The sequence below is a fragment of the Mytilinidion resinicola genome (genome assembly GCF_010093595.1).
Source record: "Mytilinidion resinicola strain CBS 304.34 unplaced genomic scaffold BDZ99scaffold_24, whole genome shotgun sequence".
NCBI classification, from domain to species: Eukaryota; Fungi; Ascomycota; class Dothideomycetes; order Mytilinidiales; family Mytilinidiaceae; genus Mytilinidion; species Mytilinidion resinicola.
The window spans coordinates 414,868-437,830 of record NW_022985460.1 but is presented as its reverse complement, the minus strand read 5'-3'; the positions used below and the strand labels follow the sequence as shown (position 1 = coordinate 437,830).

Here is a 22,963-nt window from a genome sequence, read left to right as displayed (position 1 = left end):
AGGCATGAAGCTATGAATCATGATCTTGGAAAGATGGCGGATTACGAAGATTCGGCTTGGTGGTAAACATAGACGTGGTCAACGTCTCAAATAGCTCGGCCGAAGTAGGTCGAGAAAACATGCTGCAATTTCATATGCTAAGATGGTTGTGAGCATTTCAAGTATATGAAGTATTTGTCAACTAGAATCTATGGCCCGTTCGAAGCCTTCGCTATCAAATACTTCCAGACCATCCGGATTACTACAAGCACCCCACATGCTCGGCACCGAGATATAGGGGAAACTCAATAATGCCCTTCCGTCTTGGTTTCTCCAGGGCCCACGTTGACAGTTCCAAAAAGACCAATCGGCTTACTCACGCATGGAAGAAGCCAAGGACCCAACGCTCTCTTTGACAGTTTTATCCTGGAAGGGCAGTAGTGCGGTGGGTGAAACGGGCAAACTACGAGCCTTGTCGTTGCTGACAGCGCGCGCCGGTGGCGTCTTCAACGGCTTAGCGATGCAATGACCAGCGCTGTGAATGGCCGAGGCATTGAGTATTTGCATTCCTGCAAACTTCAAGGCATAGGTGCAGAATGAGGCTTGAACGCAACGGCGGTGATTACATACATAGTGGGCTGATGAAAGGAGGAGATACATAAAGCGGTGGGGCCTCGAACAATTCAGGCCTCATCCCATCTGATAATTCATCACCTTCCAGCTCAAGTGTCAACGTCATCCCTTCTATCCGCTTAACTTAAAGCTCCAGACTTCCAAAGCTTTTCGACAACAAACACATTTCCAACTCTCTCACATATACCAATCCGCGGCACTTCCAATCAACATGAGCGGCAAACTTGTTCCCAAAGACCCGGCGAAGGTCATGGTCATTCGTCAAGTTGTCCCAAACGTCATTACCACCTTCTCCGTGCCATTCTTGCGATTTGGTAGGATTAAGATTGGCGGGAGGGGCACCGTAGGTCAGTGATAGCCAGTGTAACTTTGCGCTTGTGATCATTTACTAATGTTTCTCCAGTCCGACTCCAGTCTGGAGCTCTTGCCGTCTTCTCTCCCGTCGCATTGACAGATGAGGTCAAAGCAACTGTCGCATCGCTTGGTGAAGTCAAGTACATCGCCGCACTCGATATCGAGGTAATATTCCACTCACAAATCTCCTAGTATGCCGCATAAAGCTAACAATACACAGCACCACATCTTCCTTGGTCCATGGCACGCAGCATATCCCAACGCCAAAGTCCTCGGACCAGAGGGCCTACTAGAGAAGCGCACAAAGCAGAAGAACGAGGATGTCCCATTTAGCGTGGTGTTCACTGCCAACAAGCCGACCACCGTTGACTCCGAATTCGACTCTGAGTTCGAGTACGAGTTCGTGGCGGCCCACACCAACAAAGAGATCGTCTTCAACCACAAGCCCACCAAGACCATGATCGAGGCCGACTACATCTTCAACCTACCCGCAAACGAACAGTACAGCAAGGCCGGCGGGCATGCATCTGACGGCATTCTGACGAAGCTCTTCAAGGCTGTCAACAGCACCCAGGGCGCTGCAATGGGCCAGAGGAGGTTCATCTGGTACGCCATCAGCTCCGGAGATAGGAAGGGGTACGCGGCGAGCACTGCGAAGATCAATGAGTGGGATTTCGAGCGCATCATTCCGTGCCACGGAGACGTCATTGAGAGCGGCGGCAAGGGGATCTTCCAGAAGATCATGGCGTGGCATCTGGAGTCCAGCAAGTCGAAGTAGGCGGATGCTGTAGTGGATTTTCTTTGTCGAAGTTTTGATTAGGGCGGTTCTATGGCCTATTTATGTGATACCTTTGTACTAGTTTGGAAATAATAATGTGCCGTCTTTCTCAATTACTGTATATGATCGGTATAAAACTCCTTGTGAACTGGAAATCACTGTGCTGCTAAACCTCATGTGATAGCCACTGTAAACGCGATGTTCCAGTGTCATGTCTTATCAAAGTGAATTTATAGATAGGTGAAACCCGTGAGCACGAGCCGCGTCTCGGAGGTGCCCTTTCTCCGCAATTGCTTCAGAGACGACGACGGCTGCGCTCACCAACGGACTCCTGGAGGCCATGGACGACAGATGACATACAGCGATGGACTTCGTAAGCTTACCAAATGTTCTGGACTCGAGTTGCGATACTGACAGGCTCCCTACAGTGGTCACGATTGATTGGGGCCACCCCCAAGAAACAGGCCGCGTCGAACAACCCCCAACAGCGTCTGGCACGCTTCAAGAGAGTATATAATGAGATATTGGTTTGCTCCACCTTTCCGACTTAAAATAGAGCCTGCCGTTAATATAATATAGCAAACTTGGCACAAAACCTCCGCCTTTGCCTCCGACGCGCAAGCTATAGCAGCGATACGGACCTGCTTCCAGCGCCTCACCTCTATCCTCAACGACGAATCTCGATCGCCAGCACCTCACCTCTGCCTTTCCTTTGCAGCCTCCTCCCAAATCTACAATGCTGTCTCCAAGATCGCGTCGACTGCGTACAATGAGGGTGTGGTCAGAGATGGTGTTGCCCTGTTCGGAGCGCTCCTCGATAGCGAGGAGGAAGATTTTCTCGAGAACGACCAGTTTGCGCAATCCCTCATGAACTTTATCGGAAGAATTGTCGGCTCTGGCAGCATGGTAGTGGGGGAAGATACAGAAGCTGAGATCGTGGAGCTCCTATTTGGGATATCGGCCAAGATCAGGTTACAACCGGAGATACTGCCAGTGTGGTTCACCTCTCGTTCAAGCGACTCGCAGGGACGGTCGGTCAACCCAAAGGTTGATTTTGCTGGTCTCACCCAGAAAGAAGACTTTCCTTTGTGCTACCAGTTGATCGACCATGTACATCATGAAGGCCGTATCGGAGACTTTGCGCGGACTGGCTTGTTGTATATCTTCGAGTCCGCATCGAAATCGCAGGACCTGGAGCAATGGATCGTGGGTAGTGATCTCCCGACGCTCATGGCAAGTGGGCTCGGGGCACTTTACAGTCAACTCAGCAGGTTTGTCTACATCATGCACAGCATAGATTATATATTGACAAAGACTAGGAAACTATCAATCTTACATCCAACAGAAGACTTGCCAATCATCTTGACCCTTTCGGATTATAATGAAATGCAGAGCTCCGCACAAGCCGAGAGCCTGTTTTCTCCAGAGTTCACGGTCCATATGGACACATTTCTCTCATATTTGACTTTCTGGCAGGACGTGCTAGAGCACTGCAGATCTATCGACGTTAGGCATACTTTAATAGATCATTTTCAAGTCTTATTCCTGCAGCAACTATTGTAAGTTCCGTTCCATGTCACGATGAGCGCTCGTTAATAAATTAACAGATACCCCTCCCTGTTGGAGTCTTCAGATATGGACGGCGGCTCCTCCGTTGCAGTCTTAACATATCTTCGGCGCATCCTAGACGCGCTTGATCATCCCGAACTAGTTCATATGATACTTCATTATTTGCTAGCGCTTCCTGAATCCTCAGATGGGAGGCCACGCACACCGCGATCGCCAGTAGCGCTTCAACGGCGGAAATCTCTAATGCTGCTTTCGCAGCCTGACAATGACGATGACAGGATGAATCCTTCGCTCTTCAACCTGGTAGATCTAATCCTTACTAGTGCGGATTCTAAGAACCCGCAGACAGTCATCTCTGCGCTAAAGTTGATGACCGTCATCCTCAGCAAGAATCACAGCTATGCTGTCGGGACTTTATTGAAAGTCTTGGATATTCATCACATAGAGCCACAACGAACAGTTGGCGCCTTGGATGCTGAAATGGAAGCATACTTGTCTCTTGCAACATCCATCGCCGGCGAAGTCGGACTGGACGAAGCGTATGACAGTCATCTTAAAGACACTCTTTCCCATCTGGAAAGTCATCCATGTTCTCTCCGAATGTTATCACTGGCCGACGCGGGATTACAAAGTCCCGACTTCTTCGCCATTGATGGGCCACGGGAGGTTAACTTACATTGCATTCTGCCTGAAGATCCTCTACTTCGGTCTCTACTCCACCTACTCTCACGATTTTTTACCAACGACGTTGAGACCAACCTTGCTTTGACAGAAGCATTTTGTCAATTAGGGGCATGCGCCAAGTTACGTTTAGAGGGATGGCTCTCGGTCGAACCGTCAAGATACCAGTTCACTCCGGAGTCAGAGCAAGAGCAAGAGCAAGAGGAGGATTCGGAAGAGGACTTCAGCCACGACATCCACTTAGCCAACCGACACCTAATGTGGACCTCTCACAACGCGCCAGCTCTCCTATCTGGCCTATCCTCGCTCCAGTCCCAGATCGAGATCATGCGCACCGACATCCCCGATTTCGAACAACATCTCGCAAATAGAAAACAAGCATTTCGAGTACACGAGGAGATAACAGAGGCAATGAAGGCGCCTACGCCTCAATCTAAATCCACGCGTCCCTCCGCCGAGCTCCCAGCCGGAACATGGAGTCCTCAAATACCGAAACACGTCCTCGAGAGCTCAGCAACACCGTCGAGGTCCCAGTCGCCCAGGGGCCGGAAGGAAGGGTTCGATCCCACTGGTTCTCCTACCCCCTCTTCTCGGCTTGGAGGCCAAACTCTCATTGGGTCACCAGCCCCCTCGCGTGGCCTCAGCCCTCTGCCTGCGCCGAAAGGGCAACGCCAGACCACCCTGATGGCGGATGTTTTCAGCAACCTAGCTGAGGTGGCAGACGCCGAGGCACTGAAGCGACGTATAACCTTCCGACGGATACCAAGCGAGCACAGGTTTGAGGTGGTGCTGAAGAACGCGCCTGAGGAACGTCAAGACGGTGAAGAGAAGGAGGAGGGCGATGTCAAGGACGCCAGTCTAGGCCACGTCTTGACGAACGTTGTGATTCTGCAAGAATTTGTGCTGGAGCTTGCCGCACTGCTTCAAGTGAGGGCTAGTCTTTTTGGAGAGGTGAGGTTTGCTTAGTCGATACCCCAGGGGCACGTCAGTTTTGCATACGGTCTGTCAGCGGCGAAGGGAAGTATTGCTTACTTGGAATGAGTGTTCACATTATATTAAGCTGCTCTTCTTCACACAAAGTGTGGCGTTGTTATTGGCCAATCACGGATGTCATTGATGAGAAAATTGATGGACGTGAATGCGCATCACGTGACTCTCAACTTCTGTTCTTCTCATCCACCCATCAGTAAAGTCATCGTCTTCTCATATGGACACTGCGTTCCACAAAGTTGCTTTTTCTCACGCAACTTACATCGACATGACTCGACTCTTCACCACACATTAAGCAAAGCATTTTTTTTATAGACTTCATTTCTCGTTTTTTTACATGATCGCCGACCCCGAGCGCGACTTCCTTTCTCTAGAAAGTACATACTAGAAAAGGTGATTCCTAGCTCAGCTATTTCCTAGGTCTATGGTCCACCTCCTCCGCGCTCCCGTCCCTATCTTCCCCTACGACGCCGAGCTCGTCGCCGGCAGCGGAACGAACGACTCCGTATGCGTTGTATTGGCCGGCCCAGTGGTGGTCAGGTTCGCCGTCACTGGAATATCGCCCGTTGCGATGTCGAAGTGGTTGATGGTGCGGTTGAAGAGGGCCAACGCGGCAATGGCTGTGAGTAGATAAGTTAGTAAGTTCTACTCCCAGTTTTCATTGGATCAGACACTTACGCTGATAGTACGGAACCTCGTGGCCAGACTCGTAGACCCTGGTGAAGGAGAAGTTGCCAACTTGTCGGACTTCGCCGTACTGCACACCGTCGACCTTGAAAGCCTCGTAGCCAGCTGCGTTGAACTCGGCTTGGTGGGTGTAATTGATGTTCTTTGAGATAGCCCTGGTATGACAAGTCAGTGATGATTCCTCTATGAGAGCATTGAGCGGGGGCAACTTACTCTCCACCGAACCAATTACAGATGTAGTCAGCGTCGCCATAGATCAGACTGACTCGCACGCCTTGGTCAAGCAGGTTCTCCAAGTCTTCGATGAAGCTGTCGTAGATGAAGTCGCCTGTCTGCTGGAAGGCCCAGTACACCCAGTCGTTCGCAGAGGTGTAGTTCAGGTTGACGCCAATCGCGTTCTGGACGTAGGCCGCATTCAGGTACTCGGTGAAGTAATCTGGGGGAGTTGGATCATCGTAGGGATGTCTTGAAACCTATCAGTAAGGATCCACAAGGAGAGAAACATTGCAGAGCTAACCTGATATCGTAGACGCCACGACCACCGAAGACGTAGTAGGCGCTCTCGACCATATCACGGCAGATCGCGGCCGCTTCGGAGCAGACCGCGAAGTCGGCAATGGTGGTGTGGTTGTTCTGGCGACAGTACTGGATCTGAGCAAGACATCCGTAATCGGGCATGTAGGCTGCGAATCTGGCGAAGTTGTAGACTGTGTCGTTGTAGGACTTGATTCCGTACGTGTTGTTCACTATCCCTCAATTAGTCTCACACTTCACATATGGGCGCAGATGCTTGACTGACCGGCCTGTTCTGGGTAGAAGGGAACTTGGATATACTCGTCGATTATGCCGTTGATTATCTGCCAATCGCATTAGCTGAAGCTTCATGGTTGCTATGAGGCTGGTTAGATTACCCCGAGACTGTTCATGTTCAGTTCAATGCCGGGCTGCGAGCCGTTTGCGACGAGCTTGTTCTGCTCGTAGAAATGGTTGTAGAAGGCAGGCCCGTAATGTCCCTGGGTTGCCGTTAGTCCATTGCTACGAGAAGTGGCCTACTGCACTTACTCCATACGACTCGGTCCACAGATTGAACTCCTTCGACGGGACACCAGAGTCCAATTGAGGCAACGCGCTATAGAATCCTTGGAGGACATGCCATGCTGCAGCGGCGGCCTCATCGGTAGTCTCGATGTACTCAGGGTCGATGAACGGGAAACGCTAGGATATAGCATCAGCAATTGGCGTTACTGGAGGCCACGAGAATCGTTGCCACTTACTCCGGTCACAGCCTCCACGCTGGCGTTGACAATAACTGCTTCCCAGTCGTCCGTAAGGGATCCCGGGGCCTCGGTCATGTATGAGAAACCGACGCCAAAAGGCTGACTGAGGAAGAGCAGATTCGAGTTCGTGTTCCATGAGTACGGGTTCAGATGGGACTCCAGTGCTTCCGAAACGTTACACGGCCCCAATTCCTGGAAGAGACCGATCATAGAATCACTTCCTGGTCCGCCATTCAACCCTAGTTTCATTAGATCTTGAAGGACGTTGAAGTACTGCTTGTGGCTTACAGAGTGTAATTGGGTCGGTCGAAGGATTGGACCTCGACTCAAAGAACCAGAAGAAGGTGTGCTGGTCCTCCGCCAAATCGACGTAGCCCGAGTAACTGTTCACACCGGGCGTAGTCTCACACACCCCATCCTTCCCGGGCTCCTTGTATCGGATCTTGACGCCAGTAGGAGAGGTGATTGTCTTCACACCCGTAGCATTCGCAGGCAGCTGCCTCTTTGCAAACTTCGGCGGGCGCGGCGTAGGATCATGGAAGATCTTCGCAACACTCTGCGATGCCAGCAGCACCGCAACGGCCGTAGCCAGCTTGGAAGGGAGTCCGAGCATCTTGAAGTCACTCAATCGCGTTGGAAGTTCACCAATTGCGGTATGAAATCACTAAATTGTCAAAGAAGGAGCTTCAGAGATACCACAGCAAACTTCGCGGTACAACGCGGAGCTCCCATGGTTAAATGCCAGCCCGCAGTCTATCAGCTATGACGACTGCCCGGAGCTCAGCAAGCTTCGCGAAGCTTTATCCCTGCGCTTATGCAAGGCTTGAGTTGCGGTTCGTCCAGGAACAGCAGGAGACATGCTGTCTGCAGCTGCCCGCAGCGGGGTAGTGAGCCCCCGGGGTAGCTGTGGAAGAGATAAGGTAGCGTGGGACAGCCAGGGTAGCTGGGATGCTGCGTGTGCTGAGCGTGTCCAGGCGCCGGGTTGACCGCCATGTCGATAGACAGGGACCGTCTGCAGTGACCTGATCGCACGCAGCCCTCAAGGCAGCTTAGTGGGATTGTTCTGCGTGGTTGTTGTGGTTTATTGTCATCATTCACTATCCTGTGTCCGGAAGGTCGTTAGCTACATATCTTTATGTCCGAGCGTCTGGGCACCCGTCGTGCCGTTGTGGCGTGGCGGAAGGCGGTCGCCGATCGATCAGCCCGCCGTGTCATGCCCGATTGGCTGCTCGATAGACTGAAGAGCACGGCATTGCGCTGTAAGATGGCTAGAATGTCGTGTTTAAGGACTAACATTTTCCTGTTAGCTAATAGACTGACCATCCTGGCCTTCCTTATCCCTTGCCTGGAGATGTAAGTTGGTGTAAGTATTCTGGTTTCCGAACTTACTCACTGTCTTTACTTCCGAGATCAATACGCCAATTCCAGTGCTTCACCGAGCTTTCAAAAACCAACATCGCCACAAGCTAGTGATTACTGATGGCGCTGACAAGGGATTGCGCAGCGTGATCAAGTCTCCTAAAACGTGTCCAACAGCTTCCCCATAAAGGTCGGCACGTGATTACATCGTGATTATATCGTGATTATCACGTGATACGCAGCCGAACTCCGGGCCGTGTTAGATTCCTTCGTCTTCCTTTCCGCATTCACCTTCTGATTCGGTATTTGTGAACTTCTTCAAAGTAAAGACGTTCCTTAGCCTTTCAATCAATTCTTAGGTCCAGCTCAGCTTTCTTATCTAATACCCTTCATCGCTGTTTTCGTTATCGCTTCTTTTTTCACTAAACTCTTTTTGCGATGTTTCTATTCTTTAGTCGAAGCCCTCTTGGGCCACTGAGCCCCTTTGCTAGTCCCTTTTGCTGGTTTTGAAGACTTCAATTGTCCTGAAGCCATACTTAGTGAGCTTGGTAGGACACGAGCACCTCCACGTTTATCTCGGGCTAAGAAACACATGCCGATCATCTACCCAGCATGCGTGCAACCTTCAAAGACCTAGCCGAGTCCATTACGGGTATCGTATATTCCATCCCATTCCCCCGCCCTCAAACGCCACAACTGCCTAATCCCCTAACCCTACCCTCTCATTTCTCATCATTTCAAACACTGCGCCCACTCTGGCTCCTCTCCGTATCCCGATCATCATACTCAATAACCACACTCTTCGTCTCCTTAATCCCGCCCAACGCATGCGGGTTCGTGCTGTGCATCCTAAAATCCTCCCCGAGTATGCTATCCGCGCTGTCGTTGTCGGGCTGCTTGGAGTGCTTGATGCCCGGCACGCTGGCGCTGACGGTGAACGTGTTGCCGTTCTTGTTGGTCGTGTTGGTGCGGCCGCTGAGCTGGTAGCCGCGCTCGCGCGACGAGAAGGGCCCGTTGCTGCTGTCGCCCTTGCTGAGGCCCTTGACGTAGCGGCGCCAGAGCGGCCGCAGCACTGGGAAGCACAGGCACATGATGCTGACGGTGGTTTCGGTGGTGGACCAGAGTTGAAGCTCGACGGTTTCGTCTGGGGGTGGTGGGTTAGCGTTGGGTCTGGGAGCGAAGTGGTGATGTCGACAGAGCTTACAGGTGTAGTCGGATTTCGCCGATAATGAGGCTGCTTTTGTCACGCGGATGATGCCGCAGACTCCCGCGCTGGGTGAGCATTTAGTAGTGTCTTCTACGGTAGGTAGAGGGTCGGGGCTGCTTACAAGATGCCGACGCTCAGTGAAAGATTGATGATGAGTTTCTCCTTAGGCTTCATCTGCAGTTTGCGAAGGAAAAGCCATGGAAGACCTGGCGGCATGTAAGTCTTTGAAGTGCGCTTACGCCAAGGTTCAGGAACTCTTGTTGTGAAGACGTACCAGCTAGGATGAAATCGATCGCTGTCGTGTACGCGGCGTTGACAGTACCCAAAACAGTTACATTGATGTAGCATTTACCCTGAATACGCGGGTCCCAAGCCATGCCGAGGGGCGAGCATTGGGTATAGAAGCCGACAAAGACGACCGCGCCCAGCACGGAGACAGAAATCATGCAGAAATAGAGAAATATCTTATGCCTGAAAGCCGTGATTAGCGAACCGTTATGAACGAGCATGCGACATAAATACCATTTCTGAGTAACGATCTTGAGCAAAAAGTCGGCGGTGGCCACTTTGCTAAACCAGACGCAAAGACAGAGGAAAGTTTGTGAGATAATGAGCAGCTTCGTGGCAGCCACATTCTCTTCAATGGTCAGGGCATTTGAATGTTGGCCGAATCCTTCTCTTGCGGCGAGTGCGCACAAGATGGTGACCACAGCCAAGTATATCTATTTCATTGTCAGCCTCTGTCATCGCCAGTTGAATTATGAGCATCAGTTCTTCTCACTAATGTTGCAAGCAAAAGGTAGTCGTCGGACCTGAGACCACCAAGCAAGCGTATCCTCGCCCAAAAGCGGGCACTTAAGAAAGTCGCGGCCATCAGCGTCTCAACGATCATGACGGCTATCACCGTCCATCCAAGACCCCCAACTGAGACCATACTGGCAAACTTTAGGCGTCGGGATATGTTTTTTGTGGCAAGAAGAGGCCGAGAAAAGATCTGCAGAGAGGAAAAAGGAAAGAGAGATGAAAAGATCGCTGGTAAGGGGGTCGCGGATCAAGATTGCTCTCATGCATGCTTGCCGTTACATAAATTATGGAGCAGCCCCAAAGCACTAGGACGGCTTGCCATGGTGGCCTCGTTATTTGTTACTGTACGCGTATGGATCAAGAGGAGAACCCTCGTACCCGAAACTCTATTTCGACTCTACGAATCATAACCCTAGGGAAGCGGCTAGATCTGCAGCCATCATCCTCGCTATTCGTGGGGCTACAAGGATCGCCCAAGTCTGGGTCTTTGGCCTCGTGGAGGAGGCGTCCATAGCATCTGCCTGTCACAGGCGGCTGAGGCGTCAATCCTCGGTGTCTTTTGGCTGTCGGCGGGGTCTTGAGGGAATATGGTATGATGTTGAGGGGCACAGGTGCATCATGTGACGAGACCCAATCTCGAGTTTGGATAGTCAATTCACATGAAGTAGTATCATCTATACGATACCACAAAAAGTGAGGCTTCCTACCTTGTGGTAGTACGAAGCTTCAGTAGGCTTCGGGCGAAGAATATGGAGGCAGATGTAGAGGATCAGATTACCGCCCGGCAGCCTAAGTAGATGGGTCCGATTAGTGGAGCATTGCAGAACGATGAGCACATCTGCCGTCGAAGGGGTTCGTTCAAGGCCTGACCATGACAAGGCATCCCTGGTGATGGTGACGGCAGACGTTAGCTTCCAAGGACCCAGATCCTTGGGAACACAAACAGACTGACTCACGTTGGAATGTGAAACCCCAAAGAGTATCGGACGGGACAAGCTGTTTGAGACAAACCTATCTGTAGCCTATACCAGATGAATCAACCCCCTCCTGAGAAAGGCTATGGGTGCCCGTATTTCAACAACTCAAGCTGCAGCCGATGGGGACGGCCCAGTTGCAACGTTGGAGAGAAGACTCTCCCAATCCGTGGGCGGAAAATGCTCGGTACTAGACGGCAAAGTCTATGGTGGAGAGAGTCATTGAGTTGATCGGCGGCACCTACGACGCTCCATAGTCCGACCCCCGTTCGACAACATATTGGAGACGAATACCCGCTAACATGAGGTTTGGGTCCCTCGTATGTCATTCGCTTTATCGGATAATTGTTCCGACGCAGGGCTGCGCCGTTTTCTTTCACGTTAGCTGTGTAGTAATTACTCCGGGAGGGTCTAGACGTGATTTCTATGCTTCCAAAACGCCACATCTCAACACTCGAACGACAGTCTAGCCTGTGGGACATGTACGTAGCCGTTGCCAAGCACACCAGAGAACCTTAAATTCTTTTTCGGCATTCTGGAATGACTTCTGAGTAGCTTGCTAACGACTCCTCTCTCTGTAAGTGAAAACGCTCTACATAATAGGATTCAATGCCTCGTTATAGAAATCCGTACACTCGTTTACCGCTGCATGAGGAGCTTCATAGTATTTTCAGCATTCCAAATGAGAGAGAAACTCGGCAATTTGGACAACTAGTAAACTCATCAGGTTACCCCAGACAGCGTCAACAGGGTGTACGCAGATCGTCAACCCTCATACATGACGCCGCCCCCGCCGCCACCTATTTTCATGCCCTCCAGCCGCGGCATCTTGTACGTGTCCGCAGGATCTTCCCCTTCCGCCAAGATGTAGTCCCTCGTCTTCTGGGCTCTATGCTTGATGTCCGCAAGCACACTCACCAGACTCGTGCTCACCTTTTCGTTGGACTTCGCGCCGCCTCGCAGAGCATACTCCATGACGTGATAACGGCTGACGTGGTTCAAGAGCATCATGTCGAATGGCGTAGTCGTAGATCCTTCCTCACGGTACGACTCGACCGTGATGCGCTGGATTTGCGGACGCTCGAACAGCAGGCCCTTCAACTCAGATGCGTAGCCGTGGTAGTTGAAATGCACTGGCTTATCAGCAGTGAAGAGAGCGTCGAAATCTTGGTCATTGAGGGCATGCGGATGCGTGCCTTCGGTGCCCAAGACCATCAGGTCCGTCACGTTCACGACTCGGATTCGAAGTGCTGGTGCCAGCTCACGAAGAAGTTCCACTGCCTTGATGACTTCGTATGTCAATTCGGCTCCAATGCCTACGAGAACGACATCAGGATTCAATCCTTTGTCGACGCTAGCAAATTCCCAGATCGAAGCGCCAGCTCGGCAATGATCTTCTGCCTCTTTGGGAGACAAGAAAACGGGCGACGGCTGTTTGGAGCCAACCATGAGGTTGATGTACATCTTCGACCTCAGACAGTGCGAAAGTGTTGAGAGGAAGCAATTGGCGTCGGGTGGAAGATACACACGCGCAGCCGTAGGCTTCAGATTCAATATCGCGCCGATGAAGGAAGGATTCTGGTGTGAGAAGCCGTTGTGTTCTTGTCGCGTCCAAGTTGCTAGATATCGTGACGGTGGTCAGCACGTGGAGCCACTCCGGCACGCGGGGCATAGAAAAGGTGGCACTCGAATTCTACAGCAAGCTGTCTTGTGTGTACACCTGTCTGCCACTGCTTGAGGTGCTTCGATGCAATTTCAGGAATCTGAACGAGATAGAACCCCTTCGCCTTGGACTATGTGGAAACTCATTGAAGCACCCTAGACAGTGGCAAACAGGTGTACACGCGAGACAGAGTGCTTGATGAGTGTGCCACTTTTTCACGCCCAGCGCGTCCGGTTGTTGATATAGAGGCGAAGACTTACATGTCTCCAGATAATTGAGACTACCAATCGGGCGCCGCCATGACGTCTCTTGTGCCATCTTCCCAAATTTAGCATACTGGACCATCATGGTGTGAATGATCCCCAGAAAGCTTTCGTAAGATGGGAATAGCGCTGTGCGTCCAGTAAGGGTGTAGCCTTGCATGAAGGCTTGACAGCAGTGCTCCGATAGAATCTCAATAACGCGACCGCCGCGCCCATTGGAGAACTCATCCCATTGAAAGTTTCGGTTAGTATGGTCAAAGACGGCTCCAAGCTTGTTGCTCTCGAGCTCATCGGGAGAAAATATCCGCAAGGTCCGCGGATTGTCCTGGAATGCCTTGCCCATGAGTTTACCACACAGCTGCATGCAGCTCTCCTCACCTCCTTTTTCGACAGCTAGTCCAGTCCAGTCCGGCACCTTGAGGTCGATATATGGGTCGTAGGTTTCTTTGAGCTGGCCCAGTTTCTTGTCATCGTTCTCTGGGATGATATCCAGAATTCGCTTTACGGGAGACCCGTCTTTGTTGAATAGCTCCTCGGGATTATAGCTCTTCAACCAGCCCTGCAGATCTTCAAGATGCTGAGGATCAGTCTTAGCTTTCATCAGTGGAACCTGGTGAGAATGGAAAGAGCCCTCAAGGAACTCCCCGTCCACCTTCTTCGGACCGCTCCATCCCTTTGGAGTTCGCATGATGATCACCGGCCATCGTGGTTTCATGATGGGCTTGTCCTCGCGCGCAGCCTTCTGAATCCGTCTGATCTCACCAAGGGCCCATTCTAACGAGTTTCCTAGATCGGTGTCGATATCTTGGATATCTTCGACGAAACGAGGTTTATATCCATATCCAGAAAACAGAGCGGCGAGCTCCTTGTTGTCCATACAACCGTAGATAGTCCGCTCGCTAATCTTGAACCCATTTACATGGACGATGGGAATCACTGCACCGGACTCCTTGGGGTCGATATACTTATAGCTGTGCCACGCGGTTGCCGTTGGGCCAGTTTCCGCCTCCCCGTCACCAACAATGCATGTTACAACCAGGTCTGGCTTGTCCATAACAGCACCGAAGGAGACACCTAAGGCATAGCCCAGCTCTCCACCTTCGTGGATAGAGCCTGGAGTCTCGGCGTTGATGTGGCTAGGCGGACCGCCAGTAACGGAGAACTTCGTGATCAGTTTGTGAAGTCCCTTTCGATCTCGACTGAATTCAGGGTAGAATCGGGCCATTGAACCCTCCAGCCAGAGAGATGCCAATATCGCAGGTGCACCATGGCCAGGTCCCACGACGTAGATCATGTCCATCTCGTGCTTGCGTACAAGGTAGTTGAGATGCGAATATACGAGGATGAGGCCGGGGCAAGTACCCCAATGGCCTTCTTAGTATTAGCTAGAACTTAGGGAGTAGATGAGGTTGGAAGCTGCAAAGATCTGAAGATCTTCGTTTACGCAGTCAATGATCGAAACGTACCAAGTAGTCGAGGCTTGACATCCTCGAAAGTCAAGTCGCGCTCTAAGAGTGAATTGTCCTTCAGAAATATCATAGCTGTGACATATCAGCGTCCTGCTTCGTAAGTATTCCAGACCGCTCGGCAAGGGAGGTCATACCAGCCGCAATGTAGCAAGCCGCCCGTCTGAATTCTTTCAAAGAAGTGACTGCATCCTCCGGCAACGGCTTTTTCTCAATTTTGACTGCAAGAGACAAGACATCGTCGGGGAGATTTGACGGCGAGGGCTCTGGGTTGGGGCGGTCTATCACTTCACCAGGCATCGTGAAATTTTGAAACCGGATTCTCAGGATGAATGGATAGGAATCGAGCGAAATGAGGTTTGGTAGAGGAGAGAAATCTTTCAAAGTAATTGGACGTTTAGGTTCTTGACAACCAACAAGCTATGACGCAATGCATACTCAACGGAGGCAGGAAGCCTGTACGGCCATCCTAAACGAGAACGGCATATCGGATTAAAGCGGCAGCGTTGTTTCTGCAGGCTACTCAGGCCGATGAACAGCGTACAGAACGCTTGCGGCTCTGCAGCGTCGAACGGCTAACATTTTATTGCGCATCGCGGCCGGGTGGCGTTTCGGTCACTGATGGTGGGCTGTCGAACGGCCGCGATTAGCTGAACTAATACGGCGGTTGCCGCTAGAAGGCCGTTTCTCCGCCAGAATCACGACGCGGTAGCTTCAGCGGGTGGTGGTGGAGAGATGGAGGAGCAGCCTCTGCGCCGACGTTGCTCTTGAGGCTGCGCGAATCACACCACCAGCTAATTGCATCCATTCCAGGCGCAAAGTCTCACAGATCCCACATCCGCGCGAGACACGATAGAAGTGATTATTGATGTTACTGCATCACGTCACTACAATTGACGAATCTTTAAAAAGCTGCTCCCGAACTTGAGGCCGCCTTTCTCTTCACGACTGCCCTCGACTTCACTATTCTAACACTATATCCTCTCATCGTGATCACCACGACACAGAAGGAACGATTACCAGAATGCCAGAAATCATCCTCTCCATCAACGCAGGTTCATCCTCCGTCAAGATCTCCGTCTATCAAGCCAATGACAAATCCGGCGATCCGACGCAGCTGGCGGAGGCCTCAGTCGAAGGCCTCACAGCCCCTCCCGCAACACTAAAGTACGAAAGAGGCGACGAGAAGGTCAAAGGGAAAGAGTTGGAAGGAATAGAATCCCAGGAAGACGCCTTCAGGTACATTCTGGATCACTTAACCCAGGATAAGGGTCTCCCGCAGCTCAGCCAAAAGGAGGACATCAAGTTCACGTGCCATCGGGTTGTTCACGGTGGAAACTATCCAAACTCACAAGTCATCGATGAAGATACGTACCATCACATTGAGGAACTGTCAGATTTGGCGCCACTGTGAGTAAACTCCTCATTTCTATCAATTCCGTTCATCTTTCACGATATCTTGTTCTTTCTCTGCCCGATCACAGCCTGCTATCAATTCGACACCATCACCGACCTCCTGGTGTCTTCCCAATTCTCTACCTCTCAATGAATTGAAGCTTTTTATCGTCCTCTATCGCCCCATTTCTCACCTCTCTTAACCCCCCAAAACTCCCACTCACCCATCACGACAGACACAACGCCGGCGCCCTCACCATCGTCCGCACCGTCTCCAGCCTCCTCCCCCACGCGACCAACATCGCCTACTTCGACTCCAGCTTCCACTCGACCCTGCCTACCCACATCAGCACGTACCCCATCGACCCCAAAATCGCCGCCCACAACCAACTCCGCAAATACGGCTTCCACGGCATCTCGTACGCCTTCATTGTGTCCGCCGTGTCCGCGTACCTCCAAAAGCCCGCCGCCTCCCTCAACATCATCGCGCTGCACCTCGGCTCCGGCGCGTCGGCCACGTGCATCAAGCACGGCAAAAGCCACGACACCTCCATGGGCCTGACGCCGCTGGCCGGCCTGCCGGGCGCCACGCGCAGCGGCAGCATCGACCCGAGCCTCATATTCCACTTCACGCACGACGCGGGCAAGCCCTCGCGCAGCAGCACGCAGAAGATGCACATCACCACCGCCGAGGAGATCCTCAACAAGAAGAGCGGCTGGCAGGCGCTGACGGGCACGACGGATTTCGGCGCCATCTCCGCCAGCGCCGCGCCCGAGTGCCAGCTCGCGTTTGACATCTTCGCCGACCGTATCGTCAACTTCGTCGCGCCTTACTTCGTCAAGCTGGATGGGCAGGTGGATGCGCTGGTGTTTGCGGGCGGGATTGGCGAGCGCGGCGCGCGGTTGCGGGCCGAGGTCGTGCGGCAGGTGAGGTGTCTGGGGTTTGAGATTGATGAGACGCGGAATGAGAAGCCGGGGGACGGGGTGGTGACGAGTATTGGGGCGGAGGGGGCGCGGTATAAGACGCTGATTTGCAAGACGGATGAGCAGTTGGAGATGGCGAGGAGTGTGTTGGAGGAGAGGGTGAGGTTTGCGAAGAAGTGATTGGTCCGGTGCGGTGGTGAGCTTCGGTGGAGTTGCAACGGATCTGTTGTTGCGTGCTTCATCGACTTTGATTCTTTCATCTTAGACTCTTCTTCCTTTCCAATAGACCACTCAAATGGAGCGCGATCGATAAATCTCGAGACTGGCTAGCCCACCTCTTGCATCCATCTCCATAACAAACGCGGTACCAAAGGGTTATTGCGATTTTTCTTTCATTTTTTTCTGCCGCTCGTACCCCTGGTTCCCAAATACCGGGCACACAAAGGGGGAGCGCCTACCGGAACCTCATCTATCTATACATGCAAAAATGCCCATATCCATTGCCATTCCGGGGGGACCATCCTTCCAAACTCACACACAAAAAAGGACACAACAGCAAGAGCACCAGCAACAAAAAAACAACGCACTCAAAACTCCACCTCAATGCCAGATGCAGAAAGACCGAAGAAAAGAGTAGAGCTGCGTCCAGAGCAACATCACAAAAAAGAGGAAAGAGAGTGAATCCCAAACATGCTTGACAAAAAAAACACAAAGTTTGTCAAAAAAACCCGTAAACAGAAACAAAAGCTCAGACCCAGAAACCCGAAAAAACAGACCCTGTGACCCGCTTGCTTTGCCTTTTGGTGGGAAAGGAGAGAATGAAAATGGAAAGGTAAAAAAGCATACTGTTGTGTCCCAAGTAATGCAAGCATAATCGTTGCCTCGCTTGATCGAATACTTTTCTTGGAAAAGTCCTTGCCCGAAAACAGCTCCGAATGTCTCCAGGTAGTTTCTTCTGCTATCCTGACGTCCCCATAATATATCGTGCCAACGCATTCCCGTACCTATCATGTCGCTCGATCTGACGGATAATGATGTAGCCCAAACTCCCGTATCAGTGGCAGCGAGATCGTGCACCCAAATCCAAACCACTCTGTAGGCAAAGCGTACAAGCACCATAGGTGCCGTAAGATATGTACCGGTCACTGAAACATCCAACGAAACCAGGAACAAGTATATAGTGTTTGCGAAACACTCCCAGTGCTGCCAAAAGCTACTGTTAATGGAGTTCACCAACAACACTCAATACTCGCAGTCCAGAAACGGGCGGGATAGGATGACGTCTCAGCCTCCCTTTCTGTCAGCTTCGTTGACGGGTAGGGGCTCGCCCTGTAGCTTTGTCTCAATACCCTGCTTCTGATTTGTGGCCGACTTGGATTGCTTTTTCCGCCGTTTCTGGGAGTTAGACTGTTGCCAAGTTCCAGACTGGTTTTTGTCACTTGGGCTTCCCCTATTCGACTTGTCGTTGGGTGGAGGGTCCTTCTTGGGTTGACCGGCTTTAGCCTCTTTCGAATTTTGCGCAGCTCGGAACGACAGCGGTTGCTGATTTTCTTTACTCGTCGGCATAGTTCCGTTCAGGAGTTGCTGTTTCGCAATCTCCATTTGGCGGCTGACGGTAGGTGAAGGTGTTCGAGTCTCGAAGACTGGCGATAGCAACGGTAAGCCGGCAGATTTGATTTCTTGCGGCGGGGCTCTTAAAGCCTTCGTATCCAGGGGGCTTATCCCGTTAGGGAGTTGGCCGCCCCGCCATTGCTGCTGGTTACGTGTTGGAGAGACGTCTGCTGAATCACTAGTGCTGTCTCCATTAAGAGAGCCATAGTGATTGAGTAAGGGCTCCGGAAGTTGCGGGAATGGCTGTCTTGGACCAGAAGGCACACGTGTCAGGGTATTTGGGTCGGCCGAAGATATGGCTCCCACGCCATTGGACATTTCGGATCGTGAAAACTCTGCCGCATTGTGACGTTGTAACAGCGCATCTGCGTAGAGCTGTTGTTGCCTCTGCTCGGAAGAAGTCGGGAACCGGTACTGCTCTCCGGTAGGCATGTAAATTCCTAGGGCAGATGGGTCTTTAGAGGTCGTGTCAGTGTTGGTCATATCGACAGATTCACTCATAGCTCGTGTCTCTCGCGGTTTCGTAGGATACGAGCCATTCGCAATTACTAGGCCCTCGCCCTCGGGGGTCGGGGTCAAGTCGCCACGACCTATCCGCTGCTGAGGTTTTGGCCCCAACGGCGGGGTCACACCAGTTGAATAGCTTCGAAGATGCCCAGAGAGTGGTGATGGAGACCGTGATACCCGCCTCAAGGTACTGTTCAACAATGGTTGCACGATTTCTGGAGAGACCCTTCGTCGACGCTGCGCAAGCTCACTATACGACGGTATCTGCGGGACGCTGTAGTCCGGTACCTCTGGAGGAATCTTTGGAGAATCATGAACATAGTATCCTACGTATTCTTTCGGTGTACCATGATCTGATGACACGGCACTCTCAGGGAAAGTTGTCATTGGACTGTAAGGCGGCTCTGTGCTCGACTGATTAGGAGCCGCATCTACCGTAGAACGAGCGATAGGATAGCCAGCAAAGGCATTTGGTTCGGGGTAGGGAGGCGGAGGATAACCCGTTGGTAGCTGCGAATTAGGCACAGTACGAGCAGGTTGCGACTGCGAACGAATTGAGCCCGTGTCGCTGGCAGCCGACGTCCGATGTACACCACGCCGAAGCCCAGGGATACTGCTCGTAAGCGACGGAGACGACGGGTTTGTCCTAGATCCATCCTGGGAAGTCGATGAGGCCATAGAATGGTTGAAATCATAGTAGCCGGGGTAATGATAGAGAAGCAAGGAAGGAGGTATGGCTCCAGTCGTAGGCATGCTTTCGGAGGTCCGCGGACTCGACCTGCCGTTCATGTAAGGCGACTTCTGTGGAGAGCCATTCGCCAACTGTCCTCGAGCTTGTTGTGCCTGAGCCTGAACTTGGTTGATGGCATGCGCCTGCATATGTGCGTGTTGCTGTGCTCGTTGCTGTGCCATCAATTGAGCTCTTAATGAATTTGATTGCATCTCCAGAAGCTGGTATTGCTGATAAAGCTGGTCGTGAAGCTGGTCGTTCAATCCACGAACAAAGTAATCTTGCCCATTGATCTGTCCATTAACTTGTCCGTTGACGCCGATAGGAGGGCTGTGAAGGAATGGCGGCCGGCCATTGTTAAACGATGCGCCACTCGAAGCTCGTCGTTGATACTGGCTATTCTTTTGGTGGAAGCTTCCACGGCCTCCACGTTGCCCAGCTCCGCCCCGACCGCCCCTCCCAGCCGGCGTACTACTGGTCAGAATTGGCTTCGGGGCTGGTGTTGGCCGCTTGAAAACAACCTTTTCTTCCGGGGGAAACTCATATTGCTCGCAAGCCTTGTCCAGCTGACCTCCATCAGCGAGTAGAGTGAACGCAAGCCGAAGCTCCAGATGAATCCCTCTCCATGCAAAGTCATCGGCCGAATTTCCAAGATTCCGGTAGGTATTGAATGGCTCCTCAACACACAAGCGGTTTCGGGCCTCTCGAGTCAAACTGTCCAGATCCCAACCCTTTTCTTTTCGCGACAATAGCCTGCCCTGCCGCACAGAAATGACCGACTTTTCGTAATCAATCTCATGTCCATAACGTCGGAAGAAATGGAACAGAAGTTGCCCCACAGTTTCTTTATTTTCATGGCCAAATCCTTGCAGCTTTTCTAGGTCGTCAGCAAAGTCTGACTGCTCGCCAGTCTCCTTGATTGCTTTCCGGTAAGGAAGATGATGGAGGGAAGGTAATATAGGAGGATCTCGTGTCTGTAGAAAGTTTAAGATCATGCATATCCAGGTGTACGAGCTGATAGTACCGCCAAGGGCTGAATTGTTCGTCAGAAGGAGAAGTAAGACTCATAGACTACCCCTACTCACCAGCATCGTTCAAAATGCGCTGTTTGGTCCAGTATTTGATGATCATTGCGAGCGGTCGTACTCGCTCATCAATCTGGACGTATGTCTTGATCATGCGCGTATTTTCTAAAGCCATGGTATTGTTGACGTTCATATCACACGCCAACTGCAATTCTGGGTCCCAGATTTTCACAATTGGGACCTTCGCCGAAGGAACGCAGACGACCTTTTCCATGCCATCTTCTCTCGGTGTTAGCAAAATTCGTAGCCTGCCATCTATGAGCAAAGGAGACCTTAACAAACGTACGTTTGGCGAGAGCCTCGGCCAGTATATGCATCGACTCTAACTTTTTCATGGGTGTCTGGATGCAGACGTCCACTAACGCCGAATTAGCCTCATTCTTTCCAAGGTCGAGAGGTGGGTTGACATATGAAAACGTACCGTCCGATTCGCTAGTGCATAGTAAGTTGCCCGACGAACCAAATACATGGACCTTGAATTCGTATCCAGGCCACTCGCGGCGCAGAAGATTCTCCAGCTTTTGCACAAACTTCACTCTCCGCTGCTCGCTCTCAGGAGTTGGTAATATCCGGTCGTAGAGTTCCCTCATGTCGCCGCTTAGCTTCTTCTCCTCATGTGGGTCCAAGGCCTTCTTTGGCTCTTCTTTCGCCTTTTCTAGTGTATCCGATGAAGTATATGGGATGCGTCTCCTCCCGAAGGCGACGTTGGTCTCATACTTGCAGCCTTGCCGAGGTTTCCGCAAAGTGGGAAGGTGTCCGTTTGCTTCGGAAGAGACAGACCGCGGAGAATGGCTCCCCAGACCGCCATTTGGTGAAGGTGACCTGGATCGTGAGACAAATTCTCGCGGATATTGGTGTGGGGTCGATGGAACAGAGCTGGAATTGTGGGACACAATGGAGGGTCGTTGAGAGAGCGGGTACGGATACTCCTCCTCTCGTATGCTCCCCATTCCGGAAGCGTCAACGGGCGTCATCGGCACTCCGCCAGCGTGTACTGGTGTCTTGCTACTGTTATTCCCATTGAGTTTCTGTCGCGATTGAGCAGACTTGACTGGCTGTTTCCTAGCGCCGTTGCGAGTGAGGTCCCGCTCGGCGTTCGGGTTGGGGGGATGCTGAGACACGATGCCGGTTGGAGGTTGCGTGACGAGTTGGTACTTCTGGTAGAAGTTGTTGAGGTGAACCAAACTCACTAACGGGTTTAGGAGGAGCGTGGGGTGTGGTGATTGCAGGAGGTTGCTGGAGGGTGGGCAAAGGAGCGCGGGCGCCGACTCCTGAGCCGCGCGGTGGGCGGCGGCGGGCGGTGTCTCGTGAAAGGCGAAGGAAGCTTTCTGAGGGTAGTAGAGATATTCTGAGCCGGATTCAGTGTGTCGTGATCCCCCCATAAACCTATGTGGTACGAAAAGAAGGTCGCGATCGCCGCAGAGCAGAAGAGGGGCGGTCGACCAAGAAGCACCTCACAGGCACAGCAGACAGGGCGGCGTGGAGAGGCAGAGCGGGCGGGGACGGAGACGGGGGCGAGACGGTGTAGCACGAAGAGAGAGGGCGCTGTGCAATTCCACGTCGCGGTGTGCTTCTTCTGCTAGTTGCCCCTGCTCAAGGCGCGGTCATTGGTGGTGACGAGAGACGCTGCGGCGGGGACGGCGTGGCAGCAATGCGTGCTAAACAATGGCAAAAGAGAGATGGGGCACGGGAGGGGAGCGAGCAAGGCGGAGGGGCTCGTGGTGAGGTGCGAGGAGCAAGTCGAGAGGGTGCAGTTCGGCGGTGGAGTCGGGATGCAGGTGGTCGATAGACCTCTCCTCGCTTCGCTGCGATGGAGCCAGCTCTTGAGGTAGGTAGTCGCTCCATACATCGCACTTTAATTTGCGCCCAGGAACCGCGAGCGCGCGCCCCGGGCCATTCAGCATCGTCCTATCTACCGCTGCCGCCTGTCCCCGCGTTCCGTTGCTGCTCACTACTGCTGCGCGCTGCACGCCTTTCACTCCACGACTCAAAGAAGGCCCACCGCGTCCTCCGGCGACAATGAGACC

General features: G+C 52.2%; 8 protein-coding genes across 8 annotated transcripts; 3 read left to right on the top strand and 5 right to left on the bottom strand.

Annotated features, from left to right (window-relative positions):
• The first annotated feature begins 673 nt into the window (after positions 1-673).
• BDZ99DRAFT_452549 (uncharacterized protein) lies at positions 674-1,896 on the top strand. The gene is made up of 3 exons (XM_033718281.1): positions 674-959; positions 1,016-1,131; positions 1,187-1,896. Exons 1-3 carry the CDS (start codon positions 824-826, stop codon positions 1,742-1,744), a joined length of 810 nt encoding a protein of 269 aa, XP_033571000.1. The 5' UTR covers positions 674-823; the 3' UTR covers positions 1,745-1,896.
• Positions 1,897-2,052: 156 nt separating this feature from the next.
• Positions 2,053-5,279, top strand: BDZ99DRAFT_158426 (uncharacterized protein). The gene is made up of 5 exons (XM_033712850.1): positions 2,053-2,117; positions 2,173-2,271; positions 2,324-3,015; positions 3,064-3,303; positions 3,352-5,279. The coding sequence occupies exons 1-5, from the start codon at positions 2,109-2,111 to the stop codon at positions 4,958-4,960; spliced, it is 2,649 nt and encodes an 882-aa protein (XP_033570999.1). The 5' UTR covers positions 2,053-2,108; the 3' UTR covers positions 4,961-5,279.
• On the bottom strand, positions 5,088-7,958 carry BDZ99DRAFT_467758 (putative carboxypeptidase S1). Its single transcript, XM_033721089.1, has 9 exons — positions 7,237-7,958; positions 6,946-7,187; positions 6,734-6,886; positions 6,583-6,684; positions 6,471-6,528; positions 6,189-6,417; positions 5,885-6,136; positions 5,663-5,826; positions 5,088-5,604 (listed from the first exon to the last, which is right to left on the bottom strand). The coding sequence occupies exons 1-9, from the start codon at positions 7,559-7,561 to the stop codon at positions 5,447-5,449; spliced, it is 1,683 nt and encodes a 560-aa protein (XP_033570998.1). The 5' UTR covers positions 7,562-7,958; the 3' UTR covers positions 5,088-5,446.
• A 1,086-nt stretch (positions 7,959-9,044) lies between these two features.
• BDZ99DRAFT_398878 (uncharacterized protein) lies at positions 9,045-10,448 on the bottom strand (the record flags this gene model as incomplete). The annotated part of the gene is made up of 6 exons (XM_033716101.1): positions 9,045-9,451; positions 9,512-9,579; positions 9,636-9,720; positions 9,789-9,985; positions 10,037-10,236; positions 10,296-10,448. The coding sequence occupies 6 exons, from the start codon at positions 10,446-10,448 to the stop codon at positions 9,045-9,047; spliced, it is 1,110 nt and encodes a 369-aa protein (XP_033570997.1).
• A 1,156-nt stretch (positions 10,449-11,604) lies between these two features.
• On the bottom strand, positions 11,605-15,404 carry BDZ99DRAFT_426244 (D-xylulose 5-phosphate/D-fructose 6-phosphate phosphoketolase). Its single transcript, XM_033717115.1, has 4 exons — positions 14,822-15,404; positions 14,685-14,759; positions 13,216-14,589; positions 11,605-12,911 (listed from the first exon to the last, which is right to left on the bottom strand). The coding sequence occupies exons 1-4, from the start codon at positions 14,982-14,984 to the stop codon at positions 12,058-12,060; spliced, it is 2,466 nt and encodes an 821-aa protein (XP_033570996.1). The 5' UTR covers positions 14,985-15,404; the 3' UTR covers positions 11,605-12,057.
• A 304-nt stretch (positions 15,405-15,708) lies between these two features.
• On the top strand, positions 15,709-17,421 carry BDZ99DRAFT_545935 (acetate kinase; the record flags this gene model as incomplete). Its single annotated transcript, XM_033726859.1, has 2 exons — positions 15,709-16,094; positions 16,316-17,421. 2 exons carry the CDS (start codon positions 15,709-15,711, stop codon positions 17,181-17,183), a joined length of 1,254 nt encoding a protein of 417 aa, XP_033570995.1. The 3' UTR covers positions 17,184-17,421.
• On the bottom strand, positions 17,265-18,205 carry BDZ99DRAFT_158298 (uncharacterized protein). Its single transcript, XM_033712849.1, has one exon. The coding sequence runs from the start codon at positions 18,120-18,122 to the stop codon at positions 17,604-17,606; it is 519 nt and encodes a 172-aa protein (XP_033570994.1). The 5' UTR covers positions 18,123-18,205; the 3' UTR covers positions 17,265-17,603.
• An 82-nt stretch (positions 18,206-18,287) lies between these two features.
• On the bottom strand, positions 18,288-22,318 carry BDZ99DRAFT_452531 (uncharacterized protein; the record flags this gene model as incomplete). The annotated part of the gene is made up of 5 exons (XM_033718280.1): positions 18,288-20,884; positions 20,916-20,922; positions 20,998-21,155; positions 21,223-21,294; positions 21,358-22,318. 5 exons carry the CDS (start codon positions 22,316-22,318, stop codon positions 18,288-18,290), a joined length of 3,795 nt encoding a protein of 1,264 aa, XP_033570993.1.
• Between the last annotated feature and the right edge of the window lie 645 nt (positions 22,319-22,963).

What these genes read in the sequence shown, in the direction of transcription:
- BDZ99DRAFT_452549 (XM_033718281.1), top strand. Translation starts at nt 824, where the DNA reads ATGAGCGGCAAACTTGTTCCCAAAGACCCGGCGAAGGTCATGGTCATT. An exon ending in TGGCGGGAGGGGCACCGTAG is followed by an intron (nt 960 to 1,015) that starts GTCAGTGATAGC and finishes ATGTTTCTCCAG; the next exon opens with TCCGACTCCAGTCTGGAGCT. An exon ending in TCGCCGCACTCGATATCGAG is followed by an intron (nt 1,132 to 1,186) that starts GTAATATTCCAC and finishes AACAATACACAG; the next exon opens with CACCACATCTTCCTTGGTCC.
- BDZ99DRAFT_426244 (XM_033717115.1), bottom strand. Translation starts at nt 14,984, where the DNA reads ATGCCTGGTGAAGTGATAGACCGCCCCAACCCAGAGCCCTCGCCGTCA. An exon ending in GGCTTGCTACATTGCGGCTG is followed by an intron (nt 14,760 to 14,821) that starts GTATGACCTCCC and finishes GATATGTCACAG; the next exon opens with CTATGATATTTCTGAAGGAC. An exon ending in TCTCAATTATCTGGAGACAT is followed by an intron (nt 12,912 to 13,215) that starts GTAAGTCTTCGC and finishes CACGATATCTAG; the next exon opens with CAACTTGGACGCGACAAGAA.
- BDZ99DRAFT_158426 (XM_033712850.1), top strand. An exon ending in GAGTATATAATGAGATATTG is followed by an intron (nt 2,272 to 2,323) that starts GTTTGCTCCACC and finishes AATATAATATAG; the next exon opens with CAAACTTGGCACAAAACCTC. An exon ending in CTTTACAGTCAACTCAGCAG is followed by an intron (nt 3,016 to 3,063) that starts GTTTGTCTACAT and finishes GACAAAGACTAG; the next exon opens with GAAACTATCAATCTTACATC.
- BDZ99DRAFT_158298 (XM_033712849.1), bottom strand. Translation starts at nt 18,122, where the DNA reads ATGGTGCTTGTACGCTTTGCCTACAGAGTGGTTTGGATTTGGGTGCAC.
- BDZ99DRAFT_467758 (XM_033721089.1), bottom strand. Translation starts at nt 7,561, where the DNA reads ATGCTCGGACTCCCTTCCAAGCTGGCTACGGCCGTTGCGGTGCTGCTG. An exon ending in CGTGGCGTCTACGATATCAG is followed by an intron (nt 6,137 to 6,188) that starts GTTAGCTCTGCA and finishes ATAGGTTTCAAG; the next exon opens with ACATCCCTACGATGATCCAA. An exon ending in CGAGGTTCCGTACTATCAGC is followed by an intron (nt 5,605 to 5,662) that starts GTAAGTGTCTGA and finishes ATCTACTCACAG; the next exon opens with CCATTGCCGCGTTGGCCCTC.